The sequence below is a fragment of the Metopolophium dirhodum genome, chromosome 4 (assembly GCF_019925205.1).
Source record: "Metopolophium dirhodum isolate CAU chromosome 4, ASM1992520v1, whole genome shotgun sequence".
Taxonomy (NCBI): domain Eukaryota; kingdom Metazoa; phylum Arthropoda; class Insecta; order Hemiptera; family Aphididae; genus Metopolophium; species Metopolophium dirhodum.
The window spans coordinates 29,184,079-29,198,884 of NC_083563.1; the positions used below are offsets into that span (position 1 = coordinate 29,184,079).

The following is a 14,806-nucleotide window of genomic DNA, read 5'->3' on the forward strand; positions in this document are numbered from 1 at the left end:
CAAATTAACGTTGCGTACGTAGGGTACGTCCCTATCTACGGGGTAAACTATACATATTTAATTACAATTTTTGTAAGCCAACAGAAAGCCCGATGTAGACAGTACCTGTTACAATACGCGAAGGGAATATCGGCTTATTCGTACGTATTAAATAGATAGTATATACTTGTATCGAGTGTGTGGGATAGGGTCATAATATATACTCATATATTATAAGATATATTGCAGGAATATGACGAACAAATAATAAATAACAGATGTCCGAACGGTGGCGGACTCACTCGGATAATCCTCCGCCGCCTGTCTGCAGCAGTGGTCTTGGGATTTGTTTTTTGTATTTATTTTTATTATTATTATTATCATTAGTTTTTTTTGTGAAGGGTCTAAGGACGACTATATATGGCTATATATACAGTTTACCCCGAAACGAAATAAAGGATCGGGTATCCTACGTCGGAATTCATTAGGACGTATAGTATAATATGTTATATATCATATACCAAATAATTATAATTATCACTCATCTTTGTTTTGATTTTTTTTAATTAAATTTTATTTTTTAGCTGAAATTTATTACGGGTTTACACGTGTATGGGTAGGAAATAATAAAAGTTTATTTTAACGACCACAATAAATATTTTAACATGTTTATGTAATATCTTTGAAAACGTTTTTCGCCATTATAATACAATAACAGTCATAATAAGGTGTTAAACAAAATATTTATTTCAATAAACACCTAAAAATAATAACTATGAAGGTACCTATATACAGGCATGATTAATATAATAAGGAGGTATAATATGACACGATATAATAAGTCAATATTGTTTGAAGTTAGTTCTAAAATTTAAAATTAAATAGTCAGTGACTATAATAATATGCATAATACACAATCGAGACAAGATTAAAAGAAATGAATCAACGCAAGTAAAACGCCGGCAGCTACGATAGAATTGTCTGCAAGTGATATAAAACACAATTTAAAAATTAAAAATATGAAACATTCGTTGAGAATGTTTGTACCTAGCGATGTATACACAAGCATTGTGCACACATTATACATAATAATATTAATAAATGTACAAAAATTTAATGTAATTTATAATCGGAATAAATAATAATAATACACTGCTCATCGACTGTTATTGAGTGATCATATAAAATACGGAAGTGTATTTACGAGTATTGTATATTCACCATGCGACTTCTTTTAATTTATTGACCATAAAAAACACGTGCCTACACACTATTTTCGTTTAAATCCATTATCGTGTATTAATGTATTATTATACATCTTAGTATAGATACTATATAAATAGCTGTCTAGGTATATCTATTGTAATAAAACGTTCTCGACGAGTATTTCAATGGTTTGATTGGTGGGGTGGGTGGGATGTCACCGTTATATTATTTCCGTTACGCGTATACAATTCGGGAAGATTCACACGTTACAATATTATCTTTTATTTTATCTCTTATATAATTTATATAAAGGTCGTATAACAATATATTATATATTATTATGGCCATCGAGGTATTTTAAAACACTCGTTTTACAGGTATTAAAAATTTTAAAAACCAGGTCTTCCAGACGACACATTTATTGCGTGGATATAACTCACTCGCGTGGGTTTTCGCCGGGCAGATGAGAAATATAATATAACATTATAAAATACACGGAACGCAGGACATCGAAACGACAAAAGGTTATACGTATATTATGCCTACTGCGTATTATCGTTATAACAAAATCTCATAATATCACCCAAAGCACCATAATAATAATAATAATAATAATATAATAAATCGGAAATGTTTGTTTTGAAAACACTGGGCATACCCGATGTCTCCCCCCTCCCTACTCGGTTAGAATAGGTACATATTATAGACTATTCACATACATAACCGTGTGCCGCACGGGTGTTAGTGGCGTATCTCGTTAATAAATCAAACATATTTATCGCCACTGTCCCGAGAAGGTATTTTTATTTTTTTTCGCGGACCGAAGGGCCCATAGATTTCTATCACGGAACTTTTTTTGAGGTAGATTAATGAATTACGATGTCGACATGCCCCGCTGCCGAAGGTGCACCCCCGCGGACTCCTCGTTACGTGCACCAGACCGACGTGAAGCGCGCGTCTGGCGGGCCTAACCCCAAACGTCCCGCTGAGAGTTATTTTACGGCACGGTACCTACTTAATTTTATTACATGTCCCGCGACGTTTGTTCGTTGTGTATATTATATACGTACCTGTTTAGTAGCGTCTCCAAAACGGGCGAGAGAAACGCGTAAGTAGGTATAAACCCACTCCGTTTATTGTTTTTTTTTTCCCGAATAATATCAAACTCCCATCCAAACCGCCGACAAAACGCTGCAGCAACAGTGTAACAATATATATATATATAGCGACGTACGAATTTTCGCGTCAAGTAAACGACCACGTTTCGTATTACGCGGCTGCGGCGGCGGTGGTATTGTAGTTACGTGTCATAGTGATCCGCGGGACGTTATACTATGTGGGTTGTGGGTACAGATCGTGATCTTCTCCCACAGTGTGTGGTGTAAAGTGTCTGTCGGACGGTTTATCGATGGTCCTGCGCAGTGCAGTTTGACGAGGTGGGTGCGAGCGCAATACAATATATTAAAATCGTTTGTGTGTCAAATGATAATAATAATAATAATAATGGGCGATACCTACAACTGGAGCAGTTGTCGTCAAGAGCAATGAGATAGTGACGTGAATGGGCGAATACGTTCCATTATTATTGCTGCCGGTTATAATAATATATTATAATATGGTATTATATTATTATATTGTACATCGATATAGCAGCGCGTCGGCGCGGCATTCGTCCATTGATTCGCGGCTGTCGGAGAAATCGCAAAAGAAAAAAAAAAAACCGAACGTAACGGGATGCGCAAACGGACGGATTTGCAGAAATGTTTGAAGAATAAAAACAGAATTCAAATACATATATTATATTATTGTGTAGTTTGCAGGTGTATAGAAGACAACGACGGCGTGATTGACGCCGCTTGACAGCCGACAGGCCGGGTGAGTATAATATTCATTACTAGCTGTAATAATGATATATTATAGTCGTGCAATATCATAGTATTTTCTATTTACGCTTACTGCAGCAAAATACTCTATACGATTTTCGTCCAATACGCGTTTCCGACGAATAAAAAATTGACCAAATTTTCCCTCAATTTCAGTAACCCGGTCGCATGATAATTATTGTCGTTGTACCGGTCCATGTCGGCGTAAGACCGTATAAAATGTCACGATCTTCCATCATGAATCCAAACTCCACTCGATAAGAAAGTTTCTAAGCTACCCTTACAGAGCGCCACATTTGCCGTTTCTTTTAATATATCTCCACATCCGGGGACTCGTCTTTTATTTTGGTATATACCTATTTAAATATTATATTATCTTCGATTCGGTAATACATCGTTATTATTCAAACGAGCGTCTCTTCGCGTTAATCATCACAACCTATATATATGTATTATAGAATATATTATTTATTAGCGTTTCCGAATGTTGATTTTAATAAAGAATATATTAATATATTAACTTTGTGTAGATAATGGCTGTATATAGACAACATGTTATAATAATATTATAATATTATGAACTGGACATCCAACAAGGACTATTTTGACGAGGATATATTATAAGACGTATATATGCCGACGATCACAGCGGCTGTGGAGGCGCTCGTCGTGAGAACCAGACGGACTCCCGCGGTTTTTAATTTTATGATAGTTGCGCGTCGTTTCTCGTGTTGATATCACCACACACACACACACTCTCTCTCTCTCGCGTCGATACACCATAACTCGTGCGCACCAGACGGCATCATCATGAGCATAAAATACACACGGGATATATACGTACGGACGCACATATATTTTAATATATATTTATACGCCAGTGTGCAGTGTTTACGATATAGGTAGCCTATATAGTGTTGTTTTAAATCACGACACCGGTGACAAGGATAAGTGGTCATCAAGATTGCGGGCGCCCGGTGCGCGTGTGTGGCAGCCGAGTCGATTTATCACGTCGCGTATACCGCTCATGCCCGGCGTACTTATATATATTTATATATATATTTATGCATACATATATACGCCAAGTATATAATATTACGTATACGTGTATATTTTATGCGTGTGTGTGTGTGTGTGTGTGTGTGTGCGCGCGCGCACTGTGACCAGTTCGGGGGGCTCGAGAAAGAAAGAAAAAAATAATCGTTTTACATGATAATACCACCTGCAAGCATACTCACCCCCGTCATTTTTCCATAATAAAGAATTTATTCAAATTCAAATATTTATAATATTTATAAGTTTATGCAGGGACCATATTTTCATACCATGTAAGAAGTGGCGATAAAAACTTCTTTTTTTCAAAGGAGAACCGACCATCATTCTTATGTAAATTATTAAGCAGTTTGTTTTTTTTGAATATGTGTAGGTAGGTAACTAAATAAAAATTTGAACCGATAGTTTCTGGGTTATTAAAACGTATATATAATATTATATTAACTAATAAGGATGATAGTCCTTCCAAATGGGTTTTCAAACTATAAAATATATGTAATATTGAATCTAGTATTTATTATACAAACTCAGACATTTTTTTTAAAATTAAAAAATGTTGATGGATTATAACATTTTAAAATCATTAAAGTCCCAATTTCTTCCAAACCCATTATCATGGATGTATACCTAACGATAAGTTACCTAACCTAACCTTAACACATAAAGTTAAATAACTCATAAACTACTTTGAATTTTCATTAGGTACACCAACATTTTCGAAAAGTCATCTGATTGACAATTTAAAGAAAAAAGATGAGCAAATGAGTACCACATGCAACTGTACAGTAGGTGTCGATTGGGTCACTGTAATGGATGTGTTAAATTTGAACTTAATGATAGATCATTGTATATGAAAATCGATTCTGAAAGAAGAGGGTTTGTCAAGGCTATATTAGGCTATATTATTAAGTATATTTTATGATATTATTGCTATAAAAGTAATTTATTTTACTATTACAGTAGGTAGGTCAAATTAATATTTGCCGAAAAGGCGAAAACATTGCATTTGAAAATGTAATTCTATGTATAAAATATAATAATACACTTTAAAAGTTTCAATTATCACGACTAATATTTTTAAACTATGGCAAAATAACTAAAATCGTTATTCTTAGTTTAATATTTTAATATTTAATATGTATACCTTTAATATTTTTAATTTCTTATGATAATAACTTATGAGGAACTTTATATTGCATTTTCAAACGTTTTGATCAAACAAAAAATAGTGTATAAGCATTTAATGAAAAAAAAAAAAAAAAAAAATCAAAATTTTAAAATGTCTATAAATAGAGTTAAAAATATGCGTAAACATATTATAAGCGTCAAACTATTTTGAAAATTGTATAATGTTTAGAAAATGTTAATATAAACGTTTGGTAAAAATGTTAAGTACCTACAGTTATTTGCTTTTGAGTAATTGAGTTACAATAAAAAAATAATCATTTTTGTCATCGGAAACTGGTTTTACGTAAAAATTTTCGTTTATCCTCAAATTATTTTCTCGACACTTTTGTAAAATGCTTTTCACCTTTCAAAAGTACCAATTAGATCTCATTTACTGTCAGAAACCAAAGTTGAAAAACTAAAAAAAAAAACCTAAAAAACCTAACCTACACTCACGTTTCACACACAAAACTCATCACTCTGCTCAGAATCTAAAATGGCGACTCTCATTTGAAAAAGACAAGTCGCCACAGGCGTAAATGGTATAAAATGTACGAGTATTTAAAAATATGTTCTTTAAGTTTACTTAAACATTCTAAAATTCAAAATTTGAATAAATTCGCTGTTTAAGAAAAAATTGGGGTGGACATGCTTGATGAATAATGTGTACTTATGGCGTATATAATATTATTAATAATATAGCACTCATCTCATTTTTCCGCAGCCGGGAGGCGCGTATCGACGCATAATTATTATTACATATTATATTATAATATTCACTTTATTTTGGTGTGCGCGCATATATTATATTGAATGCGCGCATTACACGCACGACAGACGCCGATGAAGAGGGAAAAAAAAGATACATTTCAGAAAACGAGCCAGATCCTGCCTGCGGATTATACGTGTGTACATTATGTATATGCGCACTGCACCGGTGTCGGATTAAACGGACCATGTGTAGGAGGTATGCACCCCAAGAGTCGGGTCGGATTACACACACGTGTTGTGCGTGCGAGTGTGTCTGGAACGCGATTTATCCGAAATGACTCCAATATTATATTATTTACAGTAGAGTAGGTATCTGTACAATATGGTTCTATAATACATGTATATATATATGTATATATAATGGTCCCTGCGTGGGCGTGTATGATGCGTGTAAACACCGACGGTTATATCGCGCGACGATATTATTACAATATTGTTGTCGTCAATTCGGAGGCAAAATTGTATTATTATTATTATTATTTTTTTCAACAACCAGTTTTCCACTTTTGTTTGTTTGTTTTTTTTTTTTTTTATTTTGTCTATATTCCAATCTCAATATTCGTTTATAGGGAAAATATCCTGTAGTTTTTTTTTTACCTCTAAACACGACAACTGGTTTACATACGGAGACATCATCGTTCCCCGCCGCACACCGACCGAAACCCGACGGAACATCAGATAAAAGTACGCTACACCGCTGCAGTATTTTCACTTTAAAATGTATTTGTTATTTACATTATTTTATATTATTATTCAACGGAAACGGATGATATATTGCTATGTCGTTATTTGTGTTCGAATTTTTGGATTTGAAAACTTTCTAAATGATTGTTTGAAATAAAATGTATTGGTACCAAACATGAGTAATATTATATTATCTCTATAATATATTGTTATTTCAATTTTGTTTTCTGCAAATTTTTATTTTGATACTTATATTTAATATATTTATTAGTTTTTAAAACCAAATATAGAAATATATACTCACATTTTTTGAGGAACATTGATTATAAAAATCGGTTATCCGTCCAGCAATTTTGTCTTTTGGGTATTCTTGTAAAACAGCCAACTGAAAAAAAGATAATAATAATATTATGAATCTGAATAATACAAGATAAAATTATTTTATACTAATATACAATATACGTGTTATTCCACATTTAAAAAAATATTAATTCAATTTCTACATCATATAAATCAACATTATTATGAACATAATATAGAGATAGCTAGACGTGATTATTCCGTACTTATTAAAAAATATTATTTTATGATAGATTGTTATCAGAATTTATAAAACAACATAAAGTTATAAATTTATAATCCTAATGGCAGCTGTTTTATAAAATCATAACTTACGTAAGTTAGGTATACCTACTTGATGATTATGAAGATAAAATTAACATTCCTTTAAAATATATTGAATATCTAGTAAAAAGCATACCTTGTTTATTTTTATTTGATGTTTTTAAAATGTTTTTTATTTAGTATATATATTTTCTAAACGACAATATTAAAGAAGTATTTCTAAATTTTATTTTATTTTAATACAAAATTATTTTTAAATAAATAATAAATTCAATCTGTCTTATGTTGTTTCTACTACAATATCTTAAAATAATAATAATTCATAAAATACGAATTAATTATATGAAATATATTTTTTAACGCATGCGCAATTCATCAAAGTGTTTATGTTTTCTGGTGCTACTATATTATATTTATTTCCACTTGATGGTTTTATGGTGAGATTTAATATGACTTCTCACAGTGCGCACAGCTTGAATTTGTTTTTCTGATACATAGAGCTGACAGGAGATATTGGACGTTATTAATGAACATCTCTAGTTTAATCTTGAAACAGTAAAATATTAGTGAATTAATGTCAAGAGAATTATGTATGTCACATCTGGTTATATAGTCGTGTACATATTTTATAAGCGAGGGTCTAAAAAATTATAAGGAATTTCACATAATATTATAACGCATATATTATGAAATATTGTTTTCTGAGAAAAAAAACATGTTTATTTTTATTTCATTATAATTTATACGCAATAAAAATGAGTTTGGAGATTTCAAACCTCCAAATTTATATACGTAATAAAAATGCGATTTTACAAACTGATATTTGGTCGCTATGAAATGTAATTATAATTTTTGAATCGCTCAATTATTATTATACGAATATTTATCGAAAATCGTGAATTTTAATAGCTAATAAAGAACCTATAATTCTTGGTTTTTATCCGTCTGTTCTGGTATTTTACGGCGCCGCGGCAGGTTCCATTAAACATATTTTAAACCTTTATAGTTTATAGTATAATATTTCTATACGTTTATGGTATAACTACCATACTAGGTTGAACATCTGAACATAATAATATTATATTATGTGAAATGTCACGTTGCGTCTTCAAATATATTTTACCGGATAAACAGGCGTAGTCGGAGAAATGATAGAAGGATGTATTATACATTTATACGTCACGTGTTACGTGCGAAAGGGAAATAATATAAAGTATCTACCTATATCTATTATATTATAAAATATTATTCCTTCCACGTTACTTCGATGTAACGCGTATAGGCCAACACTATACCATCGGGTATAAAAGAATTCCATCTGGCGGTAAGTGATTAAAATCACAAAATGCTCGTTTGGCATATATTTAGGAATTGTATTAGTAAACATATACATATAGATATAGTAGCCTCACGAGGCATTTATAAATCATGTATAAAGCTGACCTTATAAAACTATATTTTTTTTCATTAGACGAGAAGATGAATGTTTTCGGTTCAATATCGTGCATCTATGTCCATGGACATATTTTAATTGCACGACCCGCAAATGCCATAATTTAATTATACATTAAGCAGTGGTGGTATAATAGTGTGCTTTTATAAAGGTGCCAAAATTTTAATAGTGGACCAATTTTACTCATCGTCAGGATACTTTTTCTTCGTCGTAGTAATTATTACATATTGTATTTTGTGCGCATGGGGTTGAATGATTAGTTATTTAATGTTGAGCATTACAAAGTAGGTATAATGTAACAGTACACCCTCCCCAAATGGTACCCCGGGCATGGTTTAAACGGGCGGATATCGTATCTTAAGTGGCAGCGTTTGGTTATTCACTTATGCCGTTCACTATTTAACAGTCACTAATACAATACGTCCGTAGATCCTGCGCCGCCGCCTCGGGCTGTTTGCTTTTCGACGTTTCAATTAACCCGTCACACGCCGAAACATGGAGCGTACGGACAGAAATACTCGAACTCACATAATGTTATATTATACGCAGTACGTACCGAAATAATATTAGCAAATATTATGAAAGTTGTGAATTTGTAGAAAAAATGCATTATTTTTTGTTGACTATATATAAGATATAACCTCCACAACACTTAACGTTTAATAATAGGTACTAATAATTTCAATATTGAAACAATTCTATTTTGGGTTTTTTGACATTATTGATTTTTTGTCTTTTTATGCTTCTTTTGTTCATTTTTTTCATTTTTATTATTTATTTCGATGTTTTCTATAATTTACGTCAGTAAAAACTTTTTACACGCATCTTATGAATTATTGTTTAATTTTCATCGAAATAGTACCTATAACCCCATTCGTGTCATACCCGCTCACACATGACTATAGGTATACCTATAAAATGCATAATTCAACGTTCTATTCTCTGTAGGGGAGTATACGCGAGTATTATATATTATTCGTGTATCGTGTACCTATGTGCGGCGGGTGGCGTGTTGAATAATGAACAATAAATAAATACAAAAATACAAAAGCTACAAAGACAAATGTACGACTACAGTAATAATAATAGTAAAAAGAATAACACAATCGGTAGATATTATATACAATATTATCTATATACATGTATTATAATAATTCGAATGTCATTTTTTGTAATGCTATTATTTTTCTCCCGATTACGAATTCGGACGACGGCGACCGTTTGCGTGCGTGTCCGACAAACAACGAGGAATTCGGTTCGTTACCCATTCAAGTCCCGTCCAATAATATTGTACAATGTTAGTCTGTATTTAATTTATTTTTCTAGTTGTACGCGTAAACCACCCGACGACGTCGATATCCGTTTTACTCTGTGTAGTGTCCTTCCGTTTCCCGTAATTCGTAAACAGCTCGAGTTGGTTGGCTAATCATCAAGGGCGTTTATAGCATATAATGATATGACGTGTTAAAGTGCTGCAGACGGACGAAAAAAGATAAGAAAATTTAAATGCACTAGGTATATTTACCCGAATCAGTACCGATCGTTATTGTTCTATAACCCATGTAGGTAGTCATCTAGAGATTATAGTACTAAGTCATAGTCTACATTTCCCCACAACACTGTGGTATTTTACGTTTCCTCGTCGTAAAATGTAGACACCTAACGAGGAAACAAAACTATTAAACATTAAGTGTTGAGTGTTTCAAGTGAATGATAATACCTACAGTTTCGAAATGGAAGAATGAAAATGTCGGACATTTTAAACGTTCAGGATTAGGTGTTTAAAATAAATTTGCATGTCACTGTGACGACTATAAAGTCCACTGTGACGTATATCTGCGGAAACGTTATTATTAATAATACGATCATCGGTAGTATTATAGTATACCAGTAAATTGGTAGTAACTAGTGGTTGGTAGTCATAGGAAGTGTTAGTAGGAGGTGTCGAGTAGGTAGACGTAGAATAGTGGTAGGATTATTATAGTAGTAACTAGTAATATGATATAAAGGATTCCGTTAGAGCAGTATATTGAAGTCATTAAAATGTTTAATCAATTAAACGGTTACTCGTAGAGACGATGACGAGTATAGGACTATTAAAAATTTAACCTCGATTAAAAAGTCGTAAATCGTACTTTTTTGTTGAAAATATTATTAGCTTATTTAAATAATAATACATGGTTTAAAAATGTCAATAAAATATAATACATATACTAATATAATATCATAAGACATAAATCTAAAATAAGAATACTACGAAATTTTTATCACGTATGACTGTAAGTAACATTTCAATTTAGTTTCGTCATATTGGGTTATTATATTAATTTTATGGTTTGTTTTTAATAAGTGTTGAAATAACTTAAATAAGCAAATAATTATATTACAAATATTAATTAAATCTGTCGTCCTTGAAATACACCAAAATATAATTATTTTTGTTAAAAGTATAAAATCACTTAACACTTCTGGAATTAAAAATAATGAATTGGCATGTGCGCGCGCGACGTTTGCCAAGCTATCTAACATTCTAACACTTTAAATAATTTTTGGACCATATTATTGTTACATGACGCTTATATAAATTATTTTAATAAAAACAAACTAAAATCAGTGATTTTAATAACTAATATTTTTTGTCGGTGCAATAATAGTATAATATTAGATTGTAATTTAATAGTGATGCATGACTGTAACACATTCAGAGTTCTCGTTGAGCAAAATATTTTAAATTCTGTCATTCGAACAACTAACTGAAAACAATTTGTCTATTATCCTCTGTGTATAGGTATACTGCAGTTAAGTATACCTATACATAAAAAAATTAGACATTTCATTTGGAATAATATCGAAGTGCACATCGCGGAATATCAATACAATGTCATTTAGGTATGTAACCTACGTGACGTACGTGACGTTTCAACGTTATTTTAAAATTAACTATACATGTTATGCTATGCAAGGATCAATATTTAAATCGAGGACACTATTGTCGTTTGAAAATAATAAACTTGATGTAACCCGTATAGTATCATAAATCATAATACATTATTGTATTTGTGGAGAGCTCAGATACGCGTGTCACCCACAGCCGACCACTTTATTTGGAGATTAATATAATATATATCATATCATAATATAGTAGGTGTCCTAAACAAGGTATATAAGTCGTAAGTGGCATATACCTGCTGATATAATATACTTGCACGGTTGTTCGCCCCGTTTGCTCAGTGTTCAATAAAACAGTTCCAGTCGTATATACATAACATGTCCATAGAGTGCAGTGTATTATAACTGGTGAATATTATTTATAAGGGTAGTAAACGCCGATCCTTTTTTCTATGTTTCTGCAGTTGGTTTGGGTTGAAACCAGACTGAGTAGATAAAGTTAAAAAAAAATTGAATTTTAAAATATCGAAACATCGTACCGTTAAAACGCTGCACATAAGTGTGATGCTCGAAAATGTCATTGATTTAATGATAAATTCATCCATAAAAACTCATGTGATTTATTAAAAATCCGAGTTTATACGAACAAGAATAAATGTTTTGTCCTCGCGGCAATCGGTTAAGTATTTGAAAATATTCAACCCCCCACACGCGGACACACAGAAATGCGGACAATAAAATATTATGTTGGTGTACAATAGTAATAATAACAACGATTTTGTGTGGTGGAAGAGACGTGAGTGGTGCGTGCACACGATGCACCCCGCGACGACGAACAAAAACCCGTTTTGCGTCCTGTGGCATACGAAAATATTATTAAACATATATATTAATATAATATAATATCAGTGGAAGGTCATCGCCAAAACGGTATAATTTAATATTCTGAAACAAACGGACGAAAAGAAGTCATCGGCGGTTTGTGCTGTCGATAATCCGACGTTGTACATCAAAACAAACGTTGCACTATATTGCAGTATTGCAGCCCGTGTTCGCGATAATTATTTATAATATAATAGTTTAATATTATACAATAATACAATATACTGACTGTATTTTAATAAGAATGTTATGATGATATATATATATATATAATTGAAACGTCGACTTGGGAACGCGTTTGGACGTCGGCCAGCGTCGGGTCGTCGTCGTCGTCGTCGTCCGTTGTTTGTTTGCCTATTAACTTTACTTTACCAAGACGGCGGCGGCACACCGGTTGATTTAAGACATCCGCGCGATAGACGGAACACCTTGGCTGAGTTGGCCTCATACACACACTCATAGTATAATATATATATATACTTTCACACGTAGTACTCTGCTTACACTTGCATGTAATAATACTTAACGAGCAGCAAAGGGCGCGTTGTGATTTATATATTATTATCATATAGGCATAGCTGGTATTGTGGTGCGTTGTTATATATATATATATATATATATACACGTCATTGCATGTGCAACGCGGAAGAAGCACACGTGTGCGGAATTCCTGTTATACAGGGCGATGGTGTGGAATTCGACGCTGTTATTAAGACACGACTATGTAGTCCGCCGTATACCCGCAGTAGCTGATCCAGAGGGTATTTATTGTCGGGCGGGGGAGGAGAGGAATTGAGATTTTCAAAAAATATTTATACGATATTTTGGTAATAGTCAATTATTATATTATTTACTATGTGGATTTGTGTTAAGTGAGTAATTCTATTGCAGGCGTAAACTTCTAGCTTATTATAGTATTTAGGACTAGGATTTTATTTGCAATTATTAACTATTAATATTATTATATTAGTACATTTATAGGTAGTATATTATGTTGTTAATTAAATCTGTATTAATTGAAGTTAATATTGGATGCATTAATAGTTTAATACAGACAAATTCATATTGTGTAAAAAGCTACATGGATAAGAATAAAATTGTTGTCTCCTCTACATCTAAAATTAAGTATTTTATGATTTGAAAACTCCACTAGCGAATTCTTCAACGAATTATCTTTGATTTGCACCTTTACTTGGAACTTTGGTTATTCTTCAAAATCGTTAGTATAAATATTTCACCATGTCTCTAAAAAATGTAAAATGTTGTATCCACACGGAAAACACGCATCTTAACTTATTAACGACCATAGTCCACAAGCCTATTAAGATGAAATCATATTATCATTCACTCATCCATGACAGTTTATATTATAAGCTATAAATAGTACCTATATTTACGGATTAATTTTACATTCGTTTTTTCAAATAAATTCTCGTGAACTCAAATTATGCAACTATATTATGTACTTGGATTAAAATTTATAAAAAGTACGCAAGAAAACAATATTGTTTAATTCAATTCAGTATAAACCAAATCGTGGACATATAACTGATAACCAATGTGTTTTCTGACTAGAGGAGGATGAAAATAATAAAATTAAAAATAGAAATTTTAGCCTAAAGACCATTACCTAATAAATTATTAGTAATAATATTTCCACCGTATAAACAAGAATATTATAATAAAATACTAGAATAAAAAAAAACGTGTCAAGGGGGGGGGGGGGTAAAGTCCTATCACCTCCCTTCCTCGTAACCAGCACATGATACGCGTTGCAAGGACTTGGCCGATAAACGGATTTTCACGGCACTTTCCCACGATTGCGAATTTCCCGACCGGTGTCGCTCGTACGGACTTCGAATCTAAGTTTTTATATTCATCATCGAATCCCGAGTGAAAAACATGTCCGAGTCGCACGACCGGAAACGACCGGTGCACATACATTAAAATATATGCGTCTAGTACGGGCCTTATAATAATATACATATTGTTATAAATGAGTATAATATTATTGTCACGTGGAAAAAACACATTCTGGAGAAAATGACGAAGGTATACCGTATACGATACACGTTTCGTTATTATTATTTTTATTGTTATTATCAAGACAAATATGGTTTGAATTTTAATACAAAAATACATAATATTGTGTTATATTAGCATAATATTATATTATATTGTTGTCGGTGGATGTCAAAACTCTGATATTTTTAAA

General features: G+C 32.1%; 1 protein-coding gene across 1 annotated transcript in view; it reads right to left on the minus strand.

The window, feature by feature from the left end:
* The window catches only part of LOC132942978 (reversion-inducing cysteine-rich protein with Kazal motifs), a 47,814-nt gene that overhangs the window by 19,517 nt on the left and 13,491 nt on the right, over nucleotides 1-14,806 (minus strand). The window contains exon 3 of the mRNA XM_061011718.1: nucleotides 7,048-7,128. Coding sequence (XP_060867701.1) covers nucleotides 7,048-7,128 — 81 coding nt within the window. The remainder of the gene's footprint in view (nucleotides 1-7,047; nucleotides 7,129-14,806) is intronic.